This window comes from Lithobates pipiens, unplaced genomic scaffold (genome assembly GCF_037356315.1).
Source record: "Lithobates pipiens isolate NorthernLeopardFrog02 unplaced genomic scaffold, aLitPip1_a1.2 Scaffold_35, whole genome shotgun sequence".
Classification (NCBI taxonomy): domain Eukaryota; kingdom Metazoa; phylum Chordata; class Amphibia; order Anura; family Ranidae; genus Lithobates; species Lithobates pipiens.
In genome coordinates this window covers 22,027,234-22,052,570 of record NW_027507811.1, presented here as the reverse complement: position 1 = coordinate 22,052,570, position 25,337 = coordinate 22,027,234, and the positions used below count along the sequence as shown (strand labels likewise).

The window sequence follows — 25,337 nt, the reverse complement described above, 5'->3', positions numbered from 1 at the left end:
CCCACATCCCAATCCCTGGCGCTGTGCCTCAGAAAAAGGAGGTGTGGTTTGTAAATTTGAAGTCCAGCAGCCTCAGATACATCTGGATGAGAGGTACTGATTGCCAAAGGGTGAGTGAGCTCACCATCCATCCCTGCCTGTGACTGAAGTCTCCAACCTTCTCTGTCCTGCATCTGAGTATACTAAGGCAAATCAGGATTCTCAGAGCACCCCTTACATCAGAGTTCCCCTTTACACCAAAGGTTGCAGTGTTCCCCCTTACATCAGAGTCCTCTCCGTACATCAGAGTTCTCAGTGTTTTCCCCTGAAATCAGGGTTCCCAGAGGGTCCCTTACGTCAGAGTCCCCAGAGTTCTCCCTTACATCAGAGTCTGCAGAGTCCCCCCTTACAGTGAAAGGGAACTCTGCAGATTCAGATGTAAAAGGGGAACTCTGTGGACTCTGATGTAAAGGGGGACTCTTGTTATTAACCTCATATGATTGGAAATGTTATTTAATAGCACAATTTATGTATAGTTTATACAACAACAAAAAAATGCTGTGCGCCGCTAAAGTGTTCGGGTTTGACTTGAAGGTGGCAACCCTATGCACCTGGCTGTCAGTAAAAAAAGTGAGTACTGTCTGTGTAATAAGTGGCTCCTGGGGGAGGTAGTGCTACATTATTATTATATTTAGGTTATATTTCTCTACTCTTTGTAATAAAATCCATATGTATCAACTACTGTTGGAGATAAGACATAACAGTGACTATGGAGGAAGAGGAAGGACATGATGGGGGGGGTTACTGAGTGTAAATATTGTAATGCACTGCGCAAACTGTTGGCACTACATAAATCCTGAATAATAATAAAAAATAATATAAAATTATACCTTATTACCTTCTCTGCTGCCAGTTCCTGTAATGTCTCCTCTCTACTTCTTCCCAACTCACCTCTCACCAGGAACTTCCTGGTTAGTCACTGACATCACTTCCGGTTCATAAAGTACCTCACTTCCTGACTGTATGTCACTTCCTGTCTACACATGACATAACTTCCTCTACAGATTGTGATGTCACTTCCTGTATCTGTACAATCACCTGCTCCCTGTCCCACCATGAATTGTCTTTTTGTTCCACTCGATATAATTTGAAAAGATCTCCCTTTACAATGTTTTTTATTACAATGATATGTACCATTTGCAAGAATCTTAATTGTTATGTTCTCTTTTGATAAAATAAAAAATGTATGGATTAAAAAAAAGAAAAGATCTCCACCTTGACAGTAATGTCATTAACGGGGAGGCATGTCAGTTTTCAGTATGTGAATATTATAAGATAACACTGCAGTGGTTAAAAAAAATAAAAATAAGAACCACCAGATTCTGTAACCATTAAGGATGAGCTCAGGTGTGTTCGCAAACTCCACGCGCCCACGCCCGACAGGAAGCTGAGACTCAGCAGTGCTAATCACAGGCAGTAAGACATTTCCTGATCCGTGGCCGCACAGATCGGGAAATGTCTCACTTCCTGTAATTAGCACTGCAGAGTGTCAGCTTTCTGGCGGCACGAGCGCGTGGAGTTTGCGAACACACCTGAGGTCATCCTTAGTAACCATCTTAAAAAAAAAATAATGCAGGTAAAAGCACAGAAAATTTAGGTACACTACTATAGTAATAAAAGTATTGGGACGCCTGCCTTTACACGCACATGAACATTAATGGCCCCCCAGTCTTGGCCCACCCTTTGCAGCTATAACAGCTTCAACTCTTCTGTTGCACTGATGTTGGACAAGAAGGCTTGGCTCACAGTCTCCGCTCTAATTCATCCCAAGGGTGTTCTATCGGGTTGAGAACAGAACTCTGTGCAGGCCAGTCAGGTTCCTCCAACCCAAACTCACTCATCCATGTCTTTATGGACCTTGCTTTGTGCACTGGTGTGCAGTCATTTTGGAACAGGAAGGGTCCATCTCCAAACTGTCCCCACAAACTTAGGAGCATGAAATTGTCCAAAATGTCTTGATATGATGACGCCTTAAGAGTTCTCTTCACTGGAACTAAGAGGCCAAGCCCCACCCCTGAAAAACAACCCCACACCACAATCCTCCCTCCACCAAATTACTTAGATCAGTGCACAAAGCAAGGTCCATAAAGACATGGATGAGCGAGTTTGGGGTGGAGGAACTTGACTGGCCCTGACCTCAACCCGATAGAACACCTTTGGGATGAATTACACCAGAGACCGTGAGTCAGGCCTTTTCATCCAACATCAGTGCCTGACTTCACAAATGCACTTCTGGAAGAATGGTTAAACATTCCCATAGACACACTCCTAAACCTTGTGGACAGCCTTCCTGGAAGAGTTGAAGCTGTTATAGCTGCAAAGGGTGGGTCAACACAATATTGAACCCTACGGACTAAGACTGGGATGCCATTAAAGTTCATGTGCGTGTAAAGGCAGGCGCCCCAATACTCTTGGTATTATAGTGTGTGTTAATTGCTTAAACGCCGTGTTTTTCCTCACTATACAATATTTTTTCCTCCCTTGCATTGCGTGTTTATGGGTCTGTAAGGCTCCCATTTGTTGCACTGTAATTAAAGTGGAAGTAAACCCTCCTTTCTTTTTCAGCCAAGGACACTGCCACCTTGACCTCTGTTTAATTTTCAGTTGCCATGATGCTGCACATGTGATCAGTTAGGACTCAAGCCATTGGAAGGTTTTGCAGTTTGGGTGAGAGCACAGTTACATTTCCGTCACTTGCGCTTTAACCACTTCAGCCCCCGATGGCATTTTTGTTGATTTTTTGTGTGCTAGTAATGGCCGCAATCTGCAATTTTTAATGGAACTGCGACAGTGACATTGACAGATTGGACACTTTTGAGGGACCATTGACATTTACACGGCGATCAATACTATAAAAATGCACTGATTACTGTGTAAATGTCACTGGCAGGCAAGGGGTTAACACTAGGGGGCGATCAAGAGGTCAAATGTGTTCCCTCAGTGTGTGTTTCTAACTGGGAGGGGATGTGACTGACTAGAGGAGGAGCCAAATCGTTGTTCCTAATTAGTAGGAACAGACGATCCGTTTCTTCTCCCCTGTCAGAACAGGGCTTTGTGTGTTTACACACAAAAATACCTGTTCTGGCTCTCGTGCCCGCAATTACAGGGAGGCAAAGTGGCGATTGCGTCCACTGGCCACTTGCATTGGGTCCCCGCGCCGTGCAGCGCGCGCACGTCTGCTATGGCTCTTGATGGAGAAGCCGTACATATACGGTGATTTGCACAGGAGTGCCATCCTGCCGCCGCATATGTACTGGAGCCGGTCGAGAAGTGGTTAACCACCTCAATTCATGGCACTTAGGCCCCTTTCACACGGCAAGCCCGTTCGGATCCGCCTGTCCATTTTTCAGGCGGATCCGAGCGGACCATCCATTGACTCCTATAGGGAGACGGATGTCAGTGGAGATGTGCCCGCCAACACCTGTCTGCCATCCGATCCGCTAAAATCAGACGTATTGTGATACGTTCGCCATCCATCTGGGCAGATCGGATCGGACGGACATGCTGACCGTTTTCATCTGATCCCTCCATAGGAATCGGCGGCGCTCTGATAGGCCCCTCCCCGCTCAAGGAACGGAGACGGACCTTTCATCCACTGGCTCAGTAGAGATCAACAGAGAGATCTCCTGCTGAGTTGGCGGACTCGGTTGAGCGGTTCCACCTCGAGTGAATGAGGCCTCACACCCCCTTTCTGCCCAGGCCATTTTTCAGCTTTCAGTGCTGTCGCACTTTGAATGACAATTGCACGGTCATGCTACACTGAAACCATGTGAAATTGTTACAATTTTCTTCACACAAATAGAGCTTTCTTTTGGTGGTATGTAATCACTTCTGGGCTTTGCGCCATATTTTGGGATAAAAGACATCACAGTGACTATGGAGGAAGAGGACGGACATGACGGGGGTTACTGGGTGTAAATATAACACAATATCTTATTACCTCCTCTGCTGCCACTTCCACCAATGTCTCCTCTCTACTTCCTCACAACTTTGAACTTCCTGTCTGCATGTGACATCACTTCCTGTCTTCTGCTCAGTAGAAGAGAGATCACCACCTACTGCACAGTGTGAGTGAATAACAGTGTTGCCAACCGCCCGTTACTTTATGGGCAGCCCGTAAATTTTATCCCATTTTCGGGCTGCTCGTAAAAAAATATGGCTGCGCAGTGAGTAAGTGGTGTCATAGCGCCATTTTTGAATGGACGGCGTCACAGCGTGTCTTGGCACTGCATCACTGGAGCCGGCAGGAGGCCAAACCCCGGCCTGCCGCTGCAGTGCACAATGGCTGGAGGAGCTGGTTTGGAGTTAGGAGCTCAGGATTCCCACCACCACAGCACTGTGCCACCTGTGTGCATTATCCGCCCTTGGCTGCTGGACTCCGGAGACTCCCACCGCTGAACCCTTGACCTGCATTTATCAATCCATTGCTTGGCTGGCAGCTGGTATCTATTGTGATGCCCACAGGCAGCAGTTATCAGGCAAGAATTGCAATAGTTAGATGTTTGTTCACATGACTATGGTATTAACTATGGCTGCACCCGTTACCAATAGCCCATCCCACCCTCCAATGATCACACAACACGGGGTGGATTGAATTGGCCACAACAGCCAATCTTATTTTTATTAACCAAAATATAACTTTTATAATTAACATAAATAACGTAATAACCTTTTTACCTATATATCTATATATCTCTTTTCCGTTTTATCACCACCATGGGGCACAAGGTTCAATAGGCATAACACATGACTACCTGCTAGCCACTTCTCAGGCCTCAAGTCGCTAAAGCCTCCGACTCAGAGACAACTAGCAGGTACCCATATACCAACTGGGAGCCGCCCTCAGACGGGTCCCTAAACCATGCCCTTTAGGTGCCCATATGACCTTCACAAGTACCTTGCACCCCGCCACCGCCACTCAAACCTGACACCTTAGGTTTGAGAGGCCCTCCACACCCTCAGGGCCCTCTGCACACCCTCCTCCAAACCCAGAGACCCCATGTCGATTCCCACATCGGTCAAATGCACACCATCCCCTCGCAAATATCTCCAGGGCTCCTCCTCCAGCTCATGGTGTCTCACTGCTAAACCCCCATTCCTCCTCAAGAATCTGGCCACCTCCCGATTAATTTTGACCCGGGACCTATTGATGCCCACCACAGACCTGGCCCACCTCCATTGCATGCGTGCTACCATGTCAGACCAGACTATGAGCAAGTCTGGGTAATCCATGCGCAGCCGCAAAAAATCTAATTTAATGTCCCGGATGAGCTCCCGCATGGACCTCAGCCCCAAATCATTCCCCCCAGCATGAAGCACCAAAACATGGGGGGGCCTGTCCAGCCTAGCATAATGTTCAAAATCCGGAACAATTCGGCTCCACAGCAGGCCGGGCCTACCGATCCACCGAACCACAGCCTCTTCCCGGGGAATGCCCAGTTGACGTCCGTCAGGCCGTACGTCTGCTCTTCTCGCTCCCCAGTGGACATACGAGTGTCCCATTATCCAAATAAGGCAGGAGCCCCTGTCTGAAAAGAAAAAAACAACACACCACATCCCCAGTATTAAAGGTGCCCAAACCATCCTCCCCCTTTTACCATAACGAGGGGAAAAACAGGACAACATACATACCCCGACTAACCCTACAAATATCCACTCAAAGCAACTGCGGACGAACATACAGGCAGAAACGCATTGATTCCCTCCTGCCTATGCGTCGCAATACCCCCTCGCTTAACCCCCAGCGGGCTGCCTCAGTAGCTGCCCCAATCCGAAAGGAGTGGGACGCAAAGTCTGAAGGGCAAAACCCCAATAACCCCAGACATTTTCTGAACACTGCCGTAAACTGATACCTAGACAATGCCAAACCATCCGCATGCAACAGAAGGGGTCCTGACCCAGCTGGGCGAGACTCCAGGAAACGAGCCACCACATGTACCGGGCAAACCGGAGACCCGTCCACACCAAATAACTCCACCCTCGCCCCCCGCCCGACCTGGTCAGTCTTGGACCTCCGGATCCAAAAAAACACTGAAACCCCACTGAAATGCACATCGGCATACTGCAATCCATCAACCCCCTTTTCAATGACGCAACCAATTCCCCGATACGCAGCCCCCCAAAAAATGCCAAGGAAAAAGCCGTCTGAAACAGCAGGACCTCATATTCCGACAAACACTCTCCGGGCAGCACCCGAAACAACGCTCCCAACAACTCAAAAGACACCGGGCGGCGACAATCCGCCGATCGACGGCCCCGGCGGTATCCCTTAACCGCTTGCCGCACCAAAAAATCCTTAGTGCAATCCTTGCGACCCATCAACTTAAACAAGAACGCCAACCCCGCTAACTTACTGTTCAATGACGACACTGAAACTCCCATTTCTACATTCCGCCTGATAAAATACAACACCAAGAATACCTTGTCCCCGACTCCAACCACATCACCCAAAGTCCGAACCATACCAAACCACTCTTCCCAGGCTCTGGAATATGTGGACCAGGTCGCCTCACTCACCGACCGTCGAATCAGCGCCACAGTCACTCCAAGGCAATCCGCCACAGCCACGCCGGACAAGGAACTCCCGATTGCGCCGCTCCCGGCGCCAACAAACGAAACTTGTCCCACTGAAACCGAGAAAGAGCATCGGCCAATGAATTAGTGCACCCCGGGACATGAACAGCATAAACAAAAGCATTGCATCGCAAACATGCCAACACCAGATGCCTCAACAAACGTACCACGGGTGGCGAGGACGCCGACACACTATTAATCGCCTGCACCACCGCCATATTATCACAATTAAAACGGACTGTTTTGTTACAAAACTGTGACCCCCAAAGCTCCACCGCTAGCACAATCGGAAATAGTTCCAGAAGGGCCAAATTCCGAGTAAATGCCGCCTCACGCCATTCCAACGGCTACGGGCCCGCACTCCACTGGCCCCCAAAATACGCCCCATAACCAGCAGATCCCGCTGCATCCGTGAACAGCTCCAAGTCAAAACTGGACAATGCTTCCGACATCCACATAGACCTGCCGTTTATAAGAATCCAAAAAGGATTCCCAAACCCCCAGATCAGCCTTATGCTCCCGCGTCAAGCGAATGTGATGCCCTGGCGCTGAAACCCCCGCTGTAGCTGCCGCCAGCCGGCGGTTAAAAACCCTGCCCATCGGCATGATTCTACAAGCAAAGTTGAGCTTCCCCAGAAGCGACTGAAGCCGTCGCAGCGTCAACTTACCAGCACCCCGCGCCGCCACCACCGCCGCCCGCAAGTCGGTCAACTTGTCCTCAGGGAGGCGGCATTCCATGGCCACGGTATCAATCAAAATCCCGAGGAAACACAAGGCCGTCACTGGGCCTTCCGTCTTCTCCGCTGCAAGCGGAATGCCAAAGCGTTCCGCCATGTGCTGCACAGTCGCCAAACAAAATCCTACACTGCTTAGATTCGGCCGGCCCAATACACAAGAAATCATCTAAGTAGTGGATGACCGACTGAAGCCCAGCCACTTCCCGGACCACCCACTCGAAGAAAGAACTAAAAGTTTCAAACAAAGAACAAGAAATGGAGCACCCCATGGGCAAACACTGATCCACAAAGTATGACCCCTGCCACTTGCAACCCAACAAACGAAAACTGTCCGGATGCACCGGCAACAATCTAAACGCGGATTCAATATCCGTTTTCAATATCCGACAATAAAGCTCCCCGCCCAACGCACCGCCGCGTCGAAGGAAGTGTAAGAAACTGAACATAGATCCGCATCTATGAACTCGTTCACCGAACCCCCTTTGGGATAGGACAGATGATGAATTAATCTAAACTTGTTGGGTTCCTTCTTGGGAACCACCCCCAAAGGGGAAACTACCAACCTATCCAGCGGCGGGGAAGAAAAAGGACCAGCCATGCATCCCAACTCCACCTCCTTCGCTAACGTCGCAGACACCACCTCTGGATGGGCCAACGCTGACTTCAAATTATCTGCAGGAGGTGGTGGTTGTGCCAGTCTACACAGAATCCGAAATCCCTCGACGAATCCCGAAACCAGCAGCTCCGCCGCCTCCCTCCGTGGATACCTACCTAGAAACGGGTGCATCCTTGTTATGCTCACCGGCATCTTCCCTTTTTCCTGCAAGCTCCCCCTTTCCACCCTTGCCGCGTTGTGCACATCTAGTAAAGGGATGGGAGCCACCGCAGCCGGAGCACTCGTGTTTAAATTTGCATGTGGTGCCGAACTTGCAAGTCCCTTTGTTGAAAGCCCAACAACACCCCTTACGTTTGTTGGCCGACTGTCCCGAGGCAAAAGATCAGCCGGCCCCCGCCTGAAAAAACGAATTGCCAGGCCGCACCGAAGTCATGAGACGCATCCAAACGCAAGGACGGACGGACCGCCTTTCTCTGACGGAACTGCTCATCTTACCTGAGCCAAGCCAAACCCCCGTAAACCCGGTGAGCTTCCCCTATCGCATCGAGGTAACAAAAAAGCGCGGAGCAGTTTTCCGACGCCCTTTTGCCCACCACACTAGCTAGAATGGCAAACGCTTGAAGCCAATTAGCAAATGATCTGGGGATGAGCCTGTATCTCCTCTTCTCCTCCTCCTCCTTCTTGCTGTCATCCAACTTACCTCTGTCCAGATTAAATTTCTCCAGCGGAAGAAGCGAAAAGATCTCAACATACTCCTCTCGCCATATCTTTTCGCGAACCTCCTGCTTCAGGTGTGCTCCCAGCGGCCCTTCAAAACAAACGTACACCTCACATTTGGCAGAGTCTGCCAAACGCACCCTGTCCACTTCCTTTTCCTTCGACTTACCTTGGTCGCCATCCGCCGCACTTGCGACTCCAGCTCCGGCTCCCTGTGCCCCCGACCCCGAGCCAGGAGGCGCCCCCACCTCTGCCAATGGCGCGACCGGCACCACACCTAACGCCCCGGATACCCCGAGCCTCGTTCCACTCCCGATCGCAGCCAAGGAAGGTACCCAAGCCGCCGTGGGCAACGCAGCACCCTGCGCCGGAACCAGCCGCCCCAAGATATCTCTCAAACCCGCCAGTAACAGCGCCAGATCCTGTGAACCGGACCCTGGCCCTCCAGAATCCAACCCCCCCTGTCCCTGAGAAAGACACACCAGGCTCCCCACCCCCAGCACTCACACCCCCAGCCCCAGACGCACACAAAGAAGACAACAAAGGGTGGCCATACGGCCGCTTATCAGGCTGCCGCGGACTCGGACCTCCACGAGCCGTCATCACGCTCTCCATCGCTGCCGGCACCTGAACGGACTCATCTGCGCTCCCATCTTCCAGCTCTCCCTCCGACAAGGGGGCGTCCTCCCGATCTCCAACACTGCCCCGGCCCGTAACTACCAGCTGCTGGACGCCGCCGCGGCCGTCCGTGCTGTCACTCCTCGACACAGTCCAAGAGGGCCCAGGCTGTTCCCCATCACTGACCCAACGGGCACTTGGCAGGGCCGGTGCCGCTCTCTCCCCGCCTCACGCAGTTCCACTCCGGCTGCCCCCAGCTGAACCTCTGCCGATCACCATCCGATCCCTCGCCCCTTCCTGAAAGGGGGGGGGCACCAGCCGTTCCAGGCATCAGGCTGGTCCCCGAATCCATAGCACCCCCCCGCCGGGCCACCCGGGCGTCCTCAGAGGCCGACCCGGGCGCCACACTGCGGCTCTGATCCCGTGTCGTGGTGGCGTGGTGAGAAAAAACCGAGCTCCCCTGACCCTGTCCTGGTGCCGTAGTCGCACAGGTACTCATTGATGGCCCTCTGCTGCGTGTGCAGCCGCTGCAGCATGGCCAACGTTGAGTTCCATCTGGTGGGCATGTCACATATAAGGCGGTTCTTGGGCAGGTTCAACTCCTTTTGGAGCTCAGCCAGCCGAGCACAGGCATTAAATGATCGGCGGAAATGCACACAGACTTTCCTGGCCTGCTTCAGGACATCCTGTAAGCCAGGGTACCTGCCCAAGAACCGCTGCACCACCAGGTTAAGGACGTGAGCTACACAGGGCACATGGGTCAGTTGTCCCTGTCGGAGGGCGGAGAGGAGGTTGGTGCCATTGTCACAAACCACCATTCCTGGCTTAAGCTGGCGTGGCGTCAACCACCTCTCGGCCTGCCCCTGCAGAGCTGACAAAACATCCGCCCCAGTGTGGCTCCTGTCCCCCAAACAAACCAGCGCAAGCACGGCATGGCATCGTTTTGCCTGCGTACTTGCGTAGCCCCTGGAACGCCTACGAAGCACCGCTGGTTCTGAGGACGGAGCACTGGAAGAGGCCATGGAGGAAGAAGAAGAGGAGGGGGTGGAGGAGAGAGGTGTGTCACAACCAATAGTAGCATTTTGGAGGCGTGGTGGCGGAACAACCACCTACTGCACCTTGTCCTGCATCCTTCCCAGCTGCCAGAAGAGTGACCCAATGGGCCGTGAAAGACAGGTAACGTCCCTGTCCAGGACCATGAGTCAGCGGTAATATGCACCTTACCGCTGACCACCCTGTCCAGCGAGGCAAGGACATTGCCTTCCACATGCCGGTAGAGAGCCGGAATCGCCTTCCGTGAGAAAAAGTGGCGTTTGGGGACCTGCCACTGAGGAACCGCACATTGTACGAACTCACGGAAGGGGGCCGAGTCTACCAACTGAAAAGGCAGCAGTTGAAGTGCTAGCAATTTAGCCAAGCTAGCATTCAACCGCTGGGCATGTGGATGGCTGGGAGTGAACTTCTTTCGCCAGTCCAGCAGCTGGGGCAGGGACATTTGCCTGCTATAATCGGACGTGGGTGTACCGCTAGCAGAGTTCCCGGAAGCACTTGGCTGTGACACACCTAATTCTACACCTTCATTCCTCTCAGAGCAGGTTTCAGAGAGGACTGAAGGTCTAGTGGGGTTGGAAATGCCAGCTGATGAGGAGCAAGGAGAGGTCCGCTTTGTTCTTTGGTGTGGGTCTTTGAGGTACGCTTGCCAACGAGCTGCATGGCAGGTCAACATATGTCTGGTCAAGCATGTGGTGCCCAAGCGGCTGATGTTTTGGCCAAGCGAGATACGCTTGAGACATATGTTGCAAATAGCAGCGGTGCGATCTGATGCACTCGTCTCAAAAAAGGCCCACACCAAAGAACTTTTAGAATAACGCGCAGAGGCAGCGCCCTGCACAGGCAGAGCTCTGCGGTGTGATTCAGTCGGTGTGCTGCCCCTAAGCTGGCCCCCGGAGGGCATCCTGCCTGGTTGGACATGTGCCTCCTCCTCCTCTCTCCTTCCAGGCACCCACGTGGAGTCAGTGCCCTCATCATCCCCTCCCTCTTCATCGCTGTAGCAAACCTGGCAGTATGCTGCAGCTTATGGAACATGACTGCCAGATTGCTGTCCTTCTTGAGCATCCCCTCTCTCTGTGCTCACGCTACTGCCTTCCTCTAGCTGAGTGTCATCGTCAGAGCCTACAAAACACTGGGCATCCTCCTGGAGCATGTACCCAACACTGTGCTCAAAGAGTTCAGGAGACTCCTCAGGAGGACGTGGTGGGTCTAGGGAAGGAGTCACTGATGATGACATTGAGAGGAGGGAGGACGATGCGTTGGCAGCTGCTTTGCTAGTACCCTGAGACTGGGTGAGAGAGGATGAGGAGGATGAAGAGGGCTTGGTCATCCACTCTACCAAGTCGTTGGCATGTTGCGGCTCAACATGTCCAGCTGCCGAAAAGAAGGACAAGCGTGTCCCATAGCCACGTGCTGATGACAATGCACCGCGTCCACGACCAGCACTGTTGTCTCTAGACACAGAGCCTGCTTGCCCTCTTTTATCGGCTCGCGCCTGTCTGCTTCTCCTTGCTGGCCTTCCAGACATGGTAATGGCCTGAAGGGAGTTGGGTAAAAAAGCAGTTGGGTAGTGTATATTGTGCTAGAGGCACACAACACCCACTAACTCCTGCAGATGCCTTTATTATAGAACACCAGAGATAAAGGGGTATATACAGATGTATACTGTGCTGGAGGCACACACAACTTCCAATAACTCCTGCAGATGGCAAGTGGGCTCAAATAGAGAACAGCTATGTAGGTGGATATAGCGGTGTGTACTGGGTACAGAGCACGCAGACAGCACACACTAGCTCCTAACACTACTGACTGCAAGCTCTATTATAAAAGATAGATCACTAGCTATATAGGTGAGGTGAATATAGCGGTGTATACTGCGGTCAGGGCATGCAGACAACAACCACTACACAACAGCAAGATCGAAAATCATCCGAAAACGATCGGTGTGTACTGTGTTGAAGGTACACAGAACACCCACTGCTTCAGACGCCAACACACTACACAAGGCCGCCGCGCTGGCGGCCTTATATAGTGTGGGGCGTGCACTACACAGCCTGAGCTATGATTGGCCACAGGCATCCTGCCTGTGGCCAATCATGGCTCTCCTCGCTGCTGGCGCTGCGATTGGCCAAGCATGCGGGGTCACAGTGCATGCTTGGCCAATCATGAGCCAGCAATGCACTGCGCCATCGCAGTGCATTGTGGGCCGTGAGCGCCACACGAATTTGGCGCGAACGGACCAAAATGTTCGGACTTCGCCGAACGGACGAACAGCCGATGTTCGAGTTGAACGTATGTTCGACTCGAACACGAAGCTCATCCCTACTGTTTAGCACTGAAAACGGCCATTTTAGGTACTTGTGCAATGTCAGTGTAGCACTGACTCCTGAAGGAGCGGCCGGTTTGATTTGGGCTTACCATTACCTTTTTCACCTTGTATGCGCCTAGGGTTTTCCCAAAGTAGATGGCCCAAAAACTGCAGAGACTGAGGACAGATCCACTTGAAGGAATGTTTATTTGAAAAAAATAGCTAAACAAACAGTCTCTCAGTATAGGATCAGAGGGTTTAGGTGAAAAGTCCAGGTACTCTTAGTATCAAAGTCAGTATGAAGAATAACTTTCTTACTTTGAATAAATCCAGAGAATAGCCATTCACAGCTGGATCCCCACCCTAATTGGATAGTCCTTCTCTCACCAGGCCTAGCAGCCAACAGGGTGTTTGAGTCAGGAATAAGTCTCTGCCACGGACTTTGTTATAGAACATGTAAAGGAAACTTGAAAACTTGTAGAACACTCGTGTGGTACCAGTATCTTGCAGCCAGTCTGGCGATACCGCACGAGATTGGATTCACTTGGGTCCTTCAGCTTGTCCAGGCTCTTTTGTCGAGAAGCCAACCCTTGCGTGGCCTTCTCCTGAAGAGTCCTCCCCTGGATAACTTCACAGTTGCCGGGCCTCTCCACTAACCAAGACGCCACCGGACCACCTCCGAATCCTTTTTCCAGTTTCCTCGCCTTGGGCTAGCCAACCCCAAGACGTAAAGTCAGATGGATCCGCACTCCAGGCCATGGAAGTCCTGGGGGCTGGTCAGGAGGACCAGGACCATGTAGTCAGAACATACTTCTGGACCCAAACCCCGAAACACGTGACATCCGCATCTTAAGTACCCCCTCCCAGAAGGCACAGCAAGTGACACTCCCACTGGGCTGGTTGTGAGAGAAAGTAACCTTAAAGCACCCAACTAGACTGCGTTTCCATACCTGCCAGAAGAGACAGCGCCCCTTTTGGCCAGGCAGAACATCCTGTAGTCAAGTCAGACTGATGCTGAGGTCAAAATTTAGAGTAATTAAACCCAAACCAAACTGCAGTTTAGGGGTAACATTAAATTTCAAAAACACATAGTGTGTGCTCTTCAGGAGCCTGCACTACATCAGTAAAAAAAATTGTCTGTCTGTAAATTTCCTGATTTTTTTGCCAGTAAAAAATTGGTGCTGTTTGTAAATTTAGGTGTCCTGCCAGTAAATTTTAGTTCGAGGGGTTGGCAACACTGGTGAGTAAAGAGAGTCTCCAATGCTGCTGAGAGAAAACCAAGTCCCTCCTGGTGTTCTCTATACATTTATCTCTCTCTCTCTATATATATATATATATATTCTCTAGCAAAAACGCTGATTTTATTGTGTGAGAAAAATAAAACATTACCCTGCACTACAAGAGGTTAAGCTGCCTGAAAAGACCATCTTCTTGGGAAATGATAATTGAAAAAGAAATGTTTTTTCATTGGAACGCATCCCTCAAGCCACTGCCCAGCTCCCTTTGTTTGACAGTCCCTTATCTATTAGCCCAGAAAATGGTCATATCTAAAGTTCAGCTCCCATTGAGCTCCCAGATTCGGTATCCAAACTTCAGTAACATTGGCTGAACCTGCATTTATTTAAACCCATTCACCTCATCATCTCTACACTACATTCTCCGACAGATCTCCTCCACCATCCACACTACGTTCTCCGACAGCTCTTCTCTACCAGCCACACTACATTCTCCGACAGCTCTCCTCCACCATCCACACTACATTCTCCGACAGCTCTCCTCCACCATCCACACTACATTCTCCGACAGCTCTCCTCCACCATCCACACTACATTCTCTGACAGCTCTCCTCCCACCATCCACACTACATTCTCCGACAGCTCTCACCCACCATCCACACTACATTCTCCGACAGCTCTCACCCACCATCCATACTACATTCTCCGACAGCTCTCCTCCACCATCCACACTACTTTCTCCGACAGATCTCCCCCATCATCCACTCTACATTCTCCCACAGCTCTCCTCCACCATCTACCCTACAGTCCCCGACAGCTCTCCTCCTCCATCCACACTACATTCTCTGACAGCTCTCCTCCACCATCCACACTACCTTCTCTGACAGCTCTCCTCCACCATCCACACTACATTCTCCGACAGCTCTCACCCACCATCCACACTACATTCTCCGACAGCTGTCTCCCACCATCCACACTACATTCTTCGACAGCTCTCCCCTCGCCATCAACACTACATTCTCCGACAGATATCCTCCACCATCCACACTACATTCTCCGACAGCTGTCCCCCACCATCCACACTACATTCTTCGACAGCTCTACCCTCGCCATCAACACTACATTCTCCGACAGATATCCTCCACCATCCACACTACATTCTCCGACAGCTCTCCTCCACCATCCACACTACATTCTCCGACAGCTCTCCTCCACCATCCACACTACATTTTCCGACAGCTCTCCTCTCACCATACACCCTACATTCTCCGACAGCTCTCCTCCCACCATCCACACTACATTCTCCGACAGATCTCCTCCACCATCCACACTACATTCTCCAACAGCTCTCCTCCACCATCCACACTACATTCTCCGACAGCTCTCCCCCACCATCCACACTACATTCTCCGACAGCTCTCCCCCACCATCCACACTACATTCTCCGACAGCTCTCCCCCACCATCCACACTACATTCTCCGACAGCTCTCCTCCACTATCCACACTACATTCTCAGACAGCTCTCCTCCCACCATCCACACTACATTCTCCAACAGATATCCTCCACCATCCACACTACATTCTCCGACAGCTCTCCTCCCACCATCCACACTACAATCTCCAACAAGTCTCCTCCACCATCCACACTACATTTTTCGACAGCTCTCCCCCACCACCCACACTACATTCTCCGACAGCTCTCCTCCCACCATCCACACTACATTCTCCGACAGCTCTCCTCCCACCATCCACACTACATTCTCCGACAGCTCTCCTCCCACCATCCAGACTACATTCTCCGACAGATATCCTCCACCATCCACACTACATTCTCCGACAGATCTCCTCCACCATCCACACTACATTCTCCGACAGCTCTCCTCTCCCATTCTTTCCAATGACTAGCAATGATCTACACTGATCACTTTTGTAAGAAGGTCTTTCACTTACCACCAATATAAGGTTGGGATTGTATGCTTCGGGTTTATCCATTTTTTACAATGATCCTTTTCTGCATCCCGTGGGCCAGATCCATATACGCACTTCTCAGCAGAACACAAAAATAACAGGCAGACCGGGCTCCAGTTATTGTAACTGCAATTTTATTGTTTATGTATTGCTACCATTGCTCACTTCTTGCCAGGTATTAATAGAATTGTCCTTGTATTGTCATAGTTGCTCCCTCGTTGCCACGTGTTTTTTTTGTTTTTAAATGTTAATATGTTTTCTACATTTGTTACACACTTGGTGTCACAATTCCCAGTTTGTTATTCACACACTGAACAATATACATGGTGCCAGCTATGCAACTATTCGAGTATCATTATACAGGATTTATATAGCGCTACCAGTTTGCGCAGCGCTTTACAATATAGAGGGAGGACAGTACAATTACAGTACAGTTTGATACAGTAGGAATAGAAATGCCCTGCTCATGGAGCTTACAATCTAAAGGGAGGGGAGGTGGTACAAAATTATTAGCTGTGGGGGCTGATCGGATGGAGGTGACTTGAGTACAGTTTTTAGCTGGAGGTGGGGTAGGCTTCCCTGAGTAGGTGAGTTTTTAGGGATCGCCTAAAGGTGGACAGGGTATGAGCTGACCCAACATATGTGGGCAGGGAGTTCCAAAGCAGAGGTTCTCAACCTCAGTCCTCAAATACACCCAACGGGCCATGTGTCTTTAGGTTTTCCTTTACTTTGCACAGCTGCTTTAAATCAATATCAATGACATGGTATTGATAAGAGCTTTTTTATCTAAGGGAAGTTGCCAAAATATGGCCTGTTGGGGGTACTTGAGGACTAAGTTGAGAACCATTGTTCCAGAGGATGGGAGTGGCTCTGGAGAAGTCCTGTAGGCGAGCATGGGAGGAGGTAACAAGGGAGCTAGAGAGCAGGAGGTCCTGGGAGGAGTGGAGAGGATGATTTGGGGGATATCTGCAGATGAGGTTGGTGATCAGGAATGGGCTCAGGTGAGTACGGATCGTTCCCACCAGGAAGCCATCACTGCACACCGCCAATCATAAGCAGTGAGGCATTTCCCAGCCCACAGCTGCACATACACAGGCTGCCTTTGATTGGCGGTGTGCAGTGACAGCTTCCCGGTGGGTACGATACAAACACGCCTGAGCCCATAGCTGAGGGCAATGTTGTGGATGGCCTTGTACATTGTGGTAAGTAGTTTTCCTTTTATACGATGGGGTAGGGGAAGCCAGTGATGTGATCGGCAGAAAGAAGCGGCAGTCACAAATCGGTTAGTGATGTGTATGAATCTAGTAGCAGCATTCATAATAGACTGAAGGGGGGATAGCCTGTGTAAAGGTTGGCCAGTGAGAAGGGAGTTGCAGTAGTCGAGGTGGGAAATAATAACCAAGGGGTGAATAAGTCGTTACGTGGTGTCTGTAGTCAGGAAGGAGCAAATTCTGGAAATGTTGTGGAGGTTAAGATGGCAAGATGTGGCCAGCGAGGAGGGAGTTGCAGTAGTCGAGGTGGGAAATAACTAAGGGATGAATAAGTTGTTACGTGGTGTCTTTAGTCAAGAAGGAGCAAATTCTGGAAATGTTGCTGAGGTTAAGGCGGCAAGATGTGGCCAGCGAGGGGGGAGTTGCAGTAGTCGAGGTGGGAAATAATAACCAAGGGATAAGTAAGTCGTTACGTGGTGTCTTTAGTCAGGAAGGAGAAAATTCTGGAAATGTTGCCGAGGTTAAGGCGGCAAGATGTGGCCAGTGAGGAGGGAGTTGCAGTAGTCGAGGTGGGAAATAACCAAGGGATGAATAAGTCGTTACATGGTGTCTTTAGTCAGGAAGGAGAAAATCCCGGAAATGTTGCCGAGGTTAAGGCGGCAAGATGTGGCCAGCGAGGGGGGAGTTGCAGTAGTCGAGGTGGGAAATAACCAAGGGATGAATAAGTCGTTACGTGGTGTCTTTAGTCAGGAAGGAGCAAATTCTGGAAATGTTGCGGAGGTTAAGGCGGCAAGATGTGGCCAGTGATTGGATGTGGGGGCTGAAGGAGAGGTCAGAGTCCAGGATTACAACCAGCCACCGTGGCATGTGTGGAGTGACCAATGGTTGTGCTGTTGATCTTAATGGTAAAGTCATGGGAAGGAGGAAATATTACAAGCTCAGTTTTAGAAAGATTGAGTTTGAGGAAGTGGTGTGACATCCATATTGAGATTGCGATACGTGAGGAGATCGAGGGGCTAAGTTGAGGAGTGGAGAGATAGATCTGGGCGTCGTCGGCATAGAGGTGGTATTGGAAGCCATGGGAGGTTATCAACTGGCCTAGGGAAGAAGTATAGAGGGAGAATAGGAGGGGGCCGAGGATGGAGCCTTGAGGTACTCCAACAGAGAGAGGAAGAGGAGCAGAGGAGATGGTGTTTTATGTGACACTGAAAGCCCACTGAGAGACGTAGCTCAGTATTGGTTCATACAAGGTCACAATTCCCAGCTTTTTATTCACATATTGAAAAATATACTTAGTGCCAGCTATGCAAGTATTGGAGTAACTCAGTATTGGTTCATGTGAAGACTGTATAACTATACATTTAAATCTTATGAATATATAACTATCAAATCACCCCCCTAAAAACTCAGATATTTTCTCTATGGCCCCAATGTTCTGTGATGTCCATTGGACACCATGTGGGCCTACCTGTCTACTTTTGGATATTCTGAAGCTCATGTTTGTTCCCTGGTGTGCTTGGATCTTTGTGTACCCCTGTAACTTATTATGAGGGGCTACCACGCTCTGTGCTGTATTTTTATTTCAAAATATGCAATATGAAAAAAGGGGAACGGGGATCTCCGAAAGTGCGGGGCAGAAACTGTAGCAGGAACATCTCATCATTGGAGTCTCCAAGAAATACCTCAAAGAAATACCAATAATTGGAATTACCAAGCCAAGAAAAGACTCAGACCAGCAAAATGCCACAAATTTATAATAACGTTTGCCAGGAAGCCCCCCTTTATAATATAAATAGTTTCTTCCTATAGCTGTTCTATGGATGAAAACAGTTCCACCAGTAAAAACCATCGTACATTTGTCAAAAGAATAAGAAGGTTCCTTCCCTCCGATGTCTAATCATTTCCTGCAGTCTGACCGCATTGAGGACGTTGTGCGGTGTGTCTTCTCTGATGTGTAACAAGGATTCCTTTCTGAGTGAAAGATTTCCCGCACTCAGTACATGAATAAGGACGCTCACCCGTGTGAATTCTCAGGTGTTCAACTAGGTTTCCTCTCTGTGTGAACGATTTTCCGCACTCTGTACATAAATAAGGGCGCTCACCCTTGTGAATTCTCTGGTGTCTAACAAGGTCTCCTTGATGAGTGAAAGATTTCCCACACTCTGAACATGAATAGGGATGCTCACCGGTGTGAATTCTCTGGTGTTTAACAAGGTTTCCCTTCAGAGTGAAAGACTTCCCGCACTCTGAACAGGAAAAAGGACGCTCACCCGTGTGAATTCTCTGGTGTTCAACCAGGGCTCCTTTTTGAATGAACGATTTCCCACACTCTAAACATGAATAGGGATGCTCACTTGTGTGTTTCATAAGGTTTCCTTTCAAAGTGAAAGATTTTCCACACTCTGAATATGGATAAGGATGCTTACTTATGTGACGTCTTTGGTGTTTCACAAGGTTTCCTTTCAACGTGAAAGATTTCCCGCACTCTGAACATGAATAAGGTCGCTCACCGGTGTGAGTTCTCTGGTGCTTAACAAGATTATCTATTTTATGAAAAGATTTCCCGCACTCTGAACATGAATAAGGCCGCTCACCCGTGTGATTTTTCTGGTGCTTAACAAGATTATCTTTCTTGTGGAAATATTCTTTGCAATCTGAATATGAATAGAGACACAGACCATTGTAATTGCCCTGGTGTTCATGTAGGTTCTTTTTCTTAGAGAAAGATTTCCCGCACTCTGAACATGAATAGGGACGCTCACCCGTGTGACTTCTCTGGTGCTTTGTAAGGTTTTCTTTCAAAGTGAAAGATTTCCCACACTCTGAACACGAATAAGGGCGCTCACCTGTGTGAATTCTCTGGTGTTTACCAAGATCCCCTTTGCAAATGAAAAATTTCCCACACTCTGTACATGAATAAGGACGCTCACCTGTGTGAATTCTCTGGTGTGTACGAAGAGTGCACTTATGTGAAAAACATTTCCCGCACTCTGAACAAGGGAAAGGACGCTCGCCCGTGTGAACTCTCTGGTGCTGAATAAGTTTTCCTTTCTGAGGGAAACATTTCCCGCACTCTGAACATGAGAAGAGATTCTGACCTCGGTGATCTCCTTCATGGGGTGAGGAAGATTCCTCGGGATTAGAAGGATCTGTTGATGGATCTGCAGTGTGAGATCTTACATGGATATTTCCAATCATAGTATGTGATTGATGAGAAGATTCCCCCTGATCAGAGGGATCCATTGATGTCTCCGGACAGGAAAGTCTGTGATGTATATTTTGTGTATTTGGATTTCCTCCTGGAGGATCCTGTGTGATGACATTATCTTCTGACTTACAATCAGCAGATAATAGAAGACGTCTCTCCGAGGAATTCCTGACATCACATCCATCTGTGGGAAATAAAAAAATAAAATAAAAAATGATATATATTATATATAAAATGTCAGAGTTCTGACATGGAAGTGGGTACAACTGTAACATCAAAATCTGAAAACAAACCAGTCTCCACCCTTATTTGTTGGGAACATGACGTTATATTGAGGAACGGAGATGGACCTTTCATATGATGTACAGTATCTCCTCCTCATTTGTTGGGAACATGACGTTATATTGAGGAATGGAGATGGACCTTTCATATGGTGTACAGTATCTCCTCCTCATTTGTTGGGAACATGACGTTATATTGAGGAATGGAGATGGACCTTTCATATGGTGTACAGTATCTCCACCTCATTTGTTGGGATCATGACATTATATTGAGGAATGGAGATGGACCTTTCATATGGTGTACAGTATCTCCTCCTCATTTGTTGGGATCATGACGTCATATTGAGGAATGGAGATGGACCTTTCATATGATGTACAGTATCTCCTCCTCATTTGTTGGGAACATGACGTTATATTGAGGAATGGAGATGGACCTTTCATATGGTGTTCAGTATCTCCTCCTCATTTGTTGGGAATATGACATCATAGTGAGGAACGGAGATGGACCTTTCATATGGAGTACAGTATCTCCTCCTCATTTGTTGGGAACATGACGTTATATTGAGGAATGGAGATGGACCTTTCATATGGTGTTCAGTATCTCCTCCTCATTTGTTGGGAATATGACATCATAGTGAGGAACGGAGATGGACCTTTCATATGGAGTACAGTATCTCCTCCTCATTTGTTGGGAACATGACGTTATATTGAGGAATGGAGATGGACCTTTCATATGGTGTACAGTATCTCCTCCTCATTTGTTGGGAACATGACGTTATATTGAGGAATGGAGATGGACCTTTCATATGGTGTGATTGTTAGGTACATAATGATCCTGTTACAAATCACCTATGTGAAGCTCTGGGCCTGATTCTGCTGAGTGTCCAACCTCCTAGATGCAGGGCATACACTCAGAGGTCAGACCACCTGTTTTTACCATCCCCCGGCCTCAAACGGTGTCTGTTACTTACTTGGGTTGAGAAGTAAAAACATTTCTTCCTGTTCACTTTTCATAATCATCCCAACCTCCTCCGTGGACGGCTGATCACCCCCCACAAACGTCTCCACTTCTTCTTCTTTAACCTCAACTTTTAAATGAATCCGTTCCTCACCCTAAAGAAAAAAAGATAAAAAAAATGAATGCTGATATAAAAGACATTAATACTTCATTTTTATAAATGTAAGCAGTGTAAGTACCCAATAATGACCAACTATCAGGCTCTTGCAGTACTAGTACAGCAGAGCTCAGACTGGGAGAGGGAGAAGAAGCAGAACAAGCAGCCAATTAGCTGTGCTGCAGTGCTAACAAAGTACATGCTGAAAGGAGGGGGGAGCAGAGTGAAAGAGACATGAGATCACCAGTTTGCTGCTTCTCCTCTAAAGCGTAACTCTGGGAAATTTTAAAAATGATTTCTTGCAGTTAGGCTGCACCCACAGTTCAATGCTTGTTTGGTCTAGGGGAGAAGAGAAGCACTTTTACCTACCTGATGGCAGAGGGCGCTCCCCCAAACTTTAACAGAGGAACGTCCCTAGGGTTATGGATCCTGCATTGGTCTTGATGACCTTAGACCACTGAAGCATAGTGCAGAAAAATCTGCAGGGACCTGTCTAGCAATGCGGAGTAGCAGAAGATTAGGTAAGTCGTTCTTCTTTTCTATGTCCCCTGGACATAAACAAGCAGTTTTTATGTTTCCCTAGTTTGGGCTTTAACTATCTAATAACAGGCTGAGGGAGGGACCCGATTTGTAGGTGTTACTGACCTGCAGAAGAGGAAATGAAGTTTACCTATTTCAGAATAGATCACATATCCATTTCCTGTCAATCCAGGGGGTGAGGAATCCCACCCCTGAGGGCCACAACATCATCATGGCTTGAATTTATAGGCGCAAAGACCAGCAACATGTCATTCAACACACGCCCCTTGGAGGAACACAAGGAAGAAGACCCATGATGTCATGTGACTGGACCCAAGACTCATAGAAAAAAAATAAAATAAAAAAAAGGACATATATTGAGTTTAAATAATATATAAAAGGAGGGATGCTCAAAGAAGATGGAAACTGATGTGGCAAAGTCTCTAGCCTCCTCCAGTCTAAAGAGAACCTTCAGGGCCAAAGAAAACTGACATCCGTCTGTATGTGGTGGGTTGTGAGGCATAGTGGGTGCAAGGTGGATAAAGTTATTGGGCTCCAGACACTTCTTGGATGTAAAAGAGGTTTTATTTCTCTTAACAGTCCTTTATATATTTTGAGGGGGAAAGAGGGTTAGGGCCAGGAGACCCTTAAGCCGTTGCAATTTCAGTTGGCAGACTCAGAGACTTCAATAGGAGGACAACCGTACAGGGAAAGGCCTCCAGCAAGATGCCACATCGGCACGTGCAGGATTGCCGTCTCCTATGGCAACAGTCTTTAACAGTTCCTAACACAAATCGTTACAGTCCTCTTTGCTTCACTACAACTTCTACTTGTAGTTCTTAAGCCCCTTGAGCTTCTCTCACTGGACCCTCTGATTCACTGACTCTGAATCCCTGGAGCTCCTCAAAGCTTTGCGGTGGTATCTCCCTCAAGCGTCACCCACGGTTACCTGCTGGGTCCCTAGCCTGGCACTCCAGATAGTTCTCAAGCTTCACCCCTGCTAATCGGTTTCGGTCCCTGGCTTGACTCACAAGGTTGCTCTGCAAGCGTCACCTCCGCTGGTTGGGTCCCTTAATTGGTCACCACCTGAAGTTTCCCGATTCTCCACTGTGCCCGTTCCATGAGAATACTACTCCGGTACTTGCTTCAGTTACTTACTGTGGTCCTTGGTGAAGGTGGTTGGTTCCTTAGTGGCGACAGCTTCCCTTCTACCTCCGACCACAACAGGTTCTCTATCCGGCAGAACCGTCACTTATGGTTGGACTGCAAGCCACAATCCCAACCCTGCACTTCCCTCTTACTTATTGATAGACGATCACACATCCTGGCAGCCAGATGCCCCCATGATAGGCCCAATCTCCAGCCTAGCAGTCCAGGGCGTATGACACATGTCCACCCAGACAGCTGTTCTGGTTGCACAGAACATAGATCACCTGACCTCACCCAAATATATAGTTTCTCCCAGCAGGCAAATGGATTCAAGAAAACCCAGCCCTTTGGCAGAGACATCTATTATATACCCATAACCTGACCTTGGGTTGCCCTTCTCATATCTAGTACCACAAAGTACCCGGCCACCTAGCAGTAGAAGAGAAAAGTGCAACAAGGCCAAACTTAGGGAAATCAATGGATCTCTCGCAATTGACCAGGATAACTACTCCTGGCTAGTGATGGACGAACTTCCGATGGGACGTTTCGCAAACGCGGACCGCGGCCGATAGTTCGCGAACCGTAATGTTCACGGCGGGCCCCATTGACTTCAATGGGAGGCGAACTTTGCAAACCTACAGGTCAAATTTGCAGCCACAAAATAATTACTAGCTGTGCAAACATAGTCCCACCACATGGCCAATGACATAACACATGTATGAGGTGAATCTGGGATCGACAACTACAAGCATTCTTTTTTATATGTGAAATTTTTGTGACAATTCAGGACTGTGGAGCGCATGAAGGCAATGGAGGAGAGGGAAGGTCAGGGTAGGCAAAGAAGAGGGTGCAGGAGATGATCACCAGCAGCGTGACATACAGCAATGACACCTGCACCATGATAGAGTGATCTGACACCAGCACCGTGATAGAGAGCAATGACATCAGCAGCGTGACATACAGCAATGACACCTGCACCGTGATAGAGTGATCTGACACCAGCACCGTGATAGAGAGCACTGACATCAGCAGCGTGACATAAAGCACTGACACCAGCACCGTGATATACAGCACTGACACCAGCACCGTGATATACAACACTGACACCAGCACCTTGATAGAGAGCACTGACACCTGCACCGTAAGCAGCCCCAGGAGGAAGTCAGCACAGCACAGGGATGGTGGAAGCCCCTCATAATGAGCATAGCACAGGGATGGTGGGAGCCCCTCATAATATGCACAGCAGAGGTACAGCCCCAGGAGGAAGTCAGCACAGCACAGGGATGGTGGGAGCCCCTCATAATGAGCATAGCACAGGGATGGTGGGAGCCCCTTATAATATGCACAGCAGAGGTACAGCCCCAGGAGGAAGTCAGCACAGCACAGGGATGGTGGGAGCCCCTCATAATAAGCAGCCCCAGGAGGAAGTCAGCACAGCACAGGGATGGTGGGAGTCCCTCATAATAAGCAGCCCCAGTAGAAATATGACATCGCTCAACCTCTTCAAACAGGAGGGTACGGGCATATAGTACGGTGTGCTTTTTTTGGACAAGGAAGTGAGCCAAATGAAGAAATAAGGTCTGTGTGCTCGATTAAAAAAATTGTTTATAGACATATACATGGTCTACTGGTCACATGTGTTGAATTCCTCCGAGATCCATGCCTCATTCATTTTTAGAAATGTGAGGTAGTTAACACTGTCATGAGCTAGGCGAGTGCGCTTATCGGTCACGATCCCCCCTACTGTGCTGAACGTCCTTTCGGACAGGACACTGGACGAGGGGCAAGCCAACAGTTCGATTGCAAATTGGGCAAGCTCTGGCCAGAGGTCAAGCCTGCCCACCCAGTAGTCCAGGGGTTCATCACTCCTCAGAGCGTCCACATCGGCCGTTAACCCGATGTAGTCAGACACCTGACGGTCTAGGCGTTCCCTGATGCTGGATCCGCATGACATCTGTCGATAGGTCAGCTGAAAGAATGACCTCATATCCG

General features: G+C 49.1%; 1 protein-coding gene across 16 annotated transcripts in view; it reads right to left on the bottom strand.

The window, feature by feature from the left end:
- Positions 1-25,337, bottom strand: part of LOC143956163 (uncharacterized) — a 309,704-nt gene that overhangs the window by 184,960 nt on the left and 99,407 nt on the right. For 3 of the 16 annotated variants that reach the window (XM_077466272.1, XM_077466273.1, XM_077466274.1), the window contains one exon: positions 15,980-20,465. The exons of 11 other annotated variants lie outside the window; for them this stretch is intronic. In XM_077466272.1, coding sequence (XP_077322398.1) covers positions 18,967-20,465 — 1,499 coding nt within the window. In that variant the 3' untranslated portion in view covers positions 15,980-18,966. Of the gene's footprint in view, positions 1-869; positions 951-15,979; positions 20,466-25,337 lie in introns of those variants that run through there. 2 more of the 16 variants (XM_077466283.1, XM_077466282.1) reach the window with 2 other exon arrangements.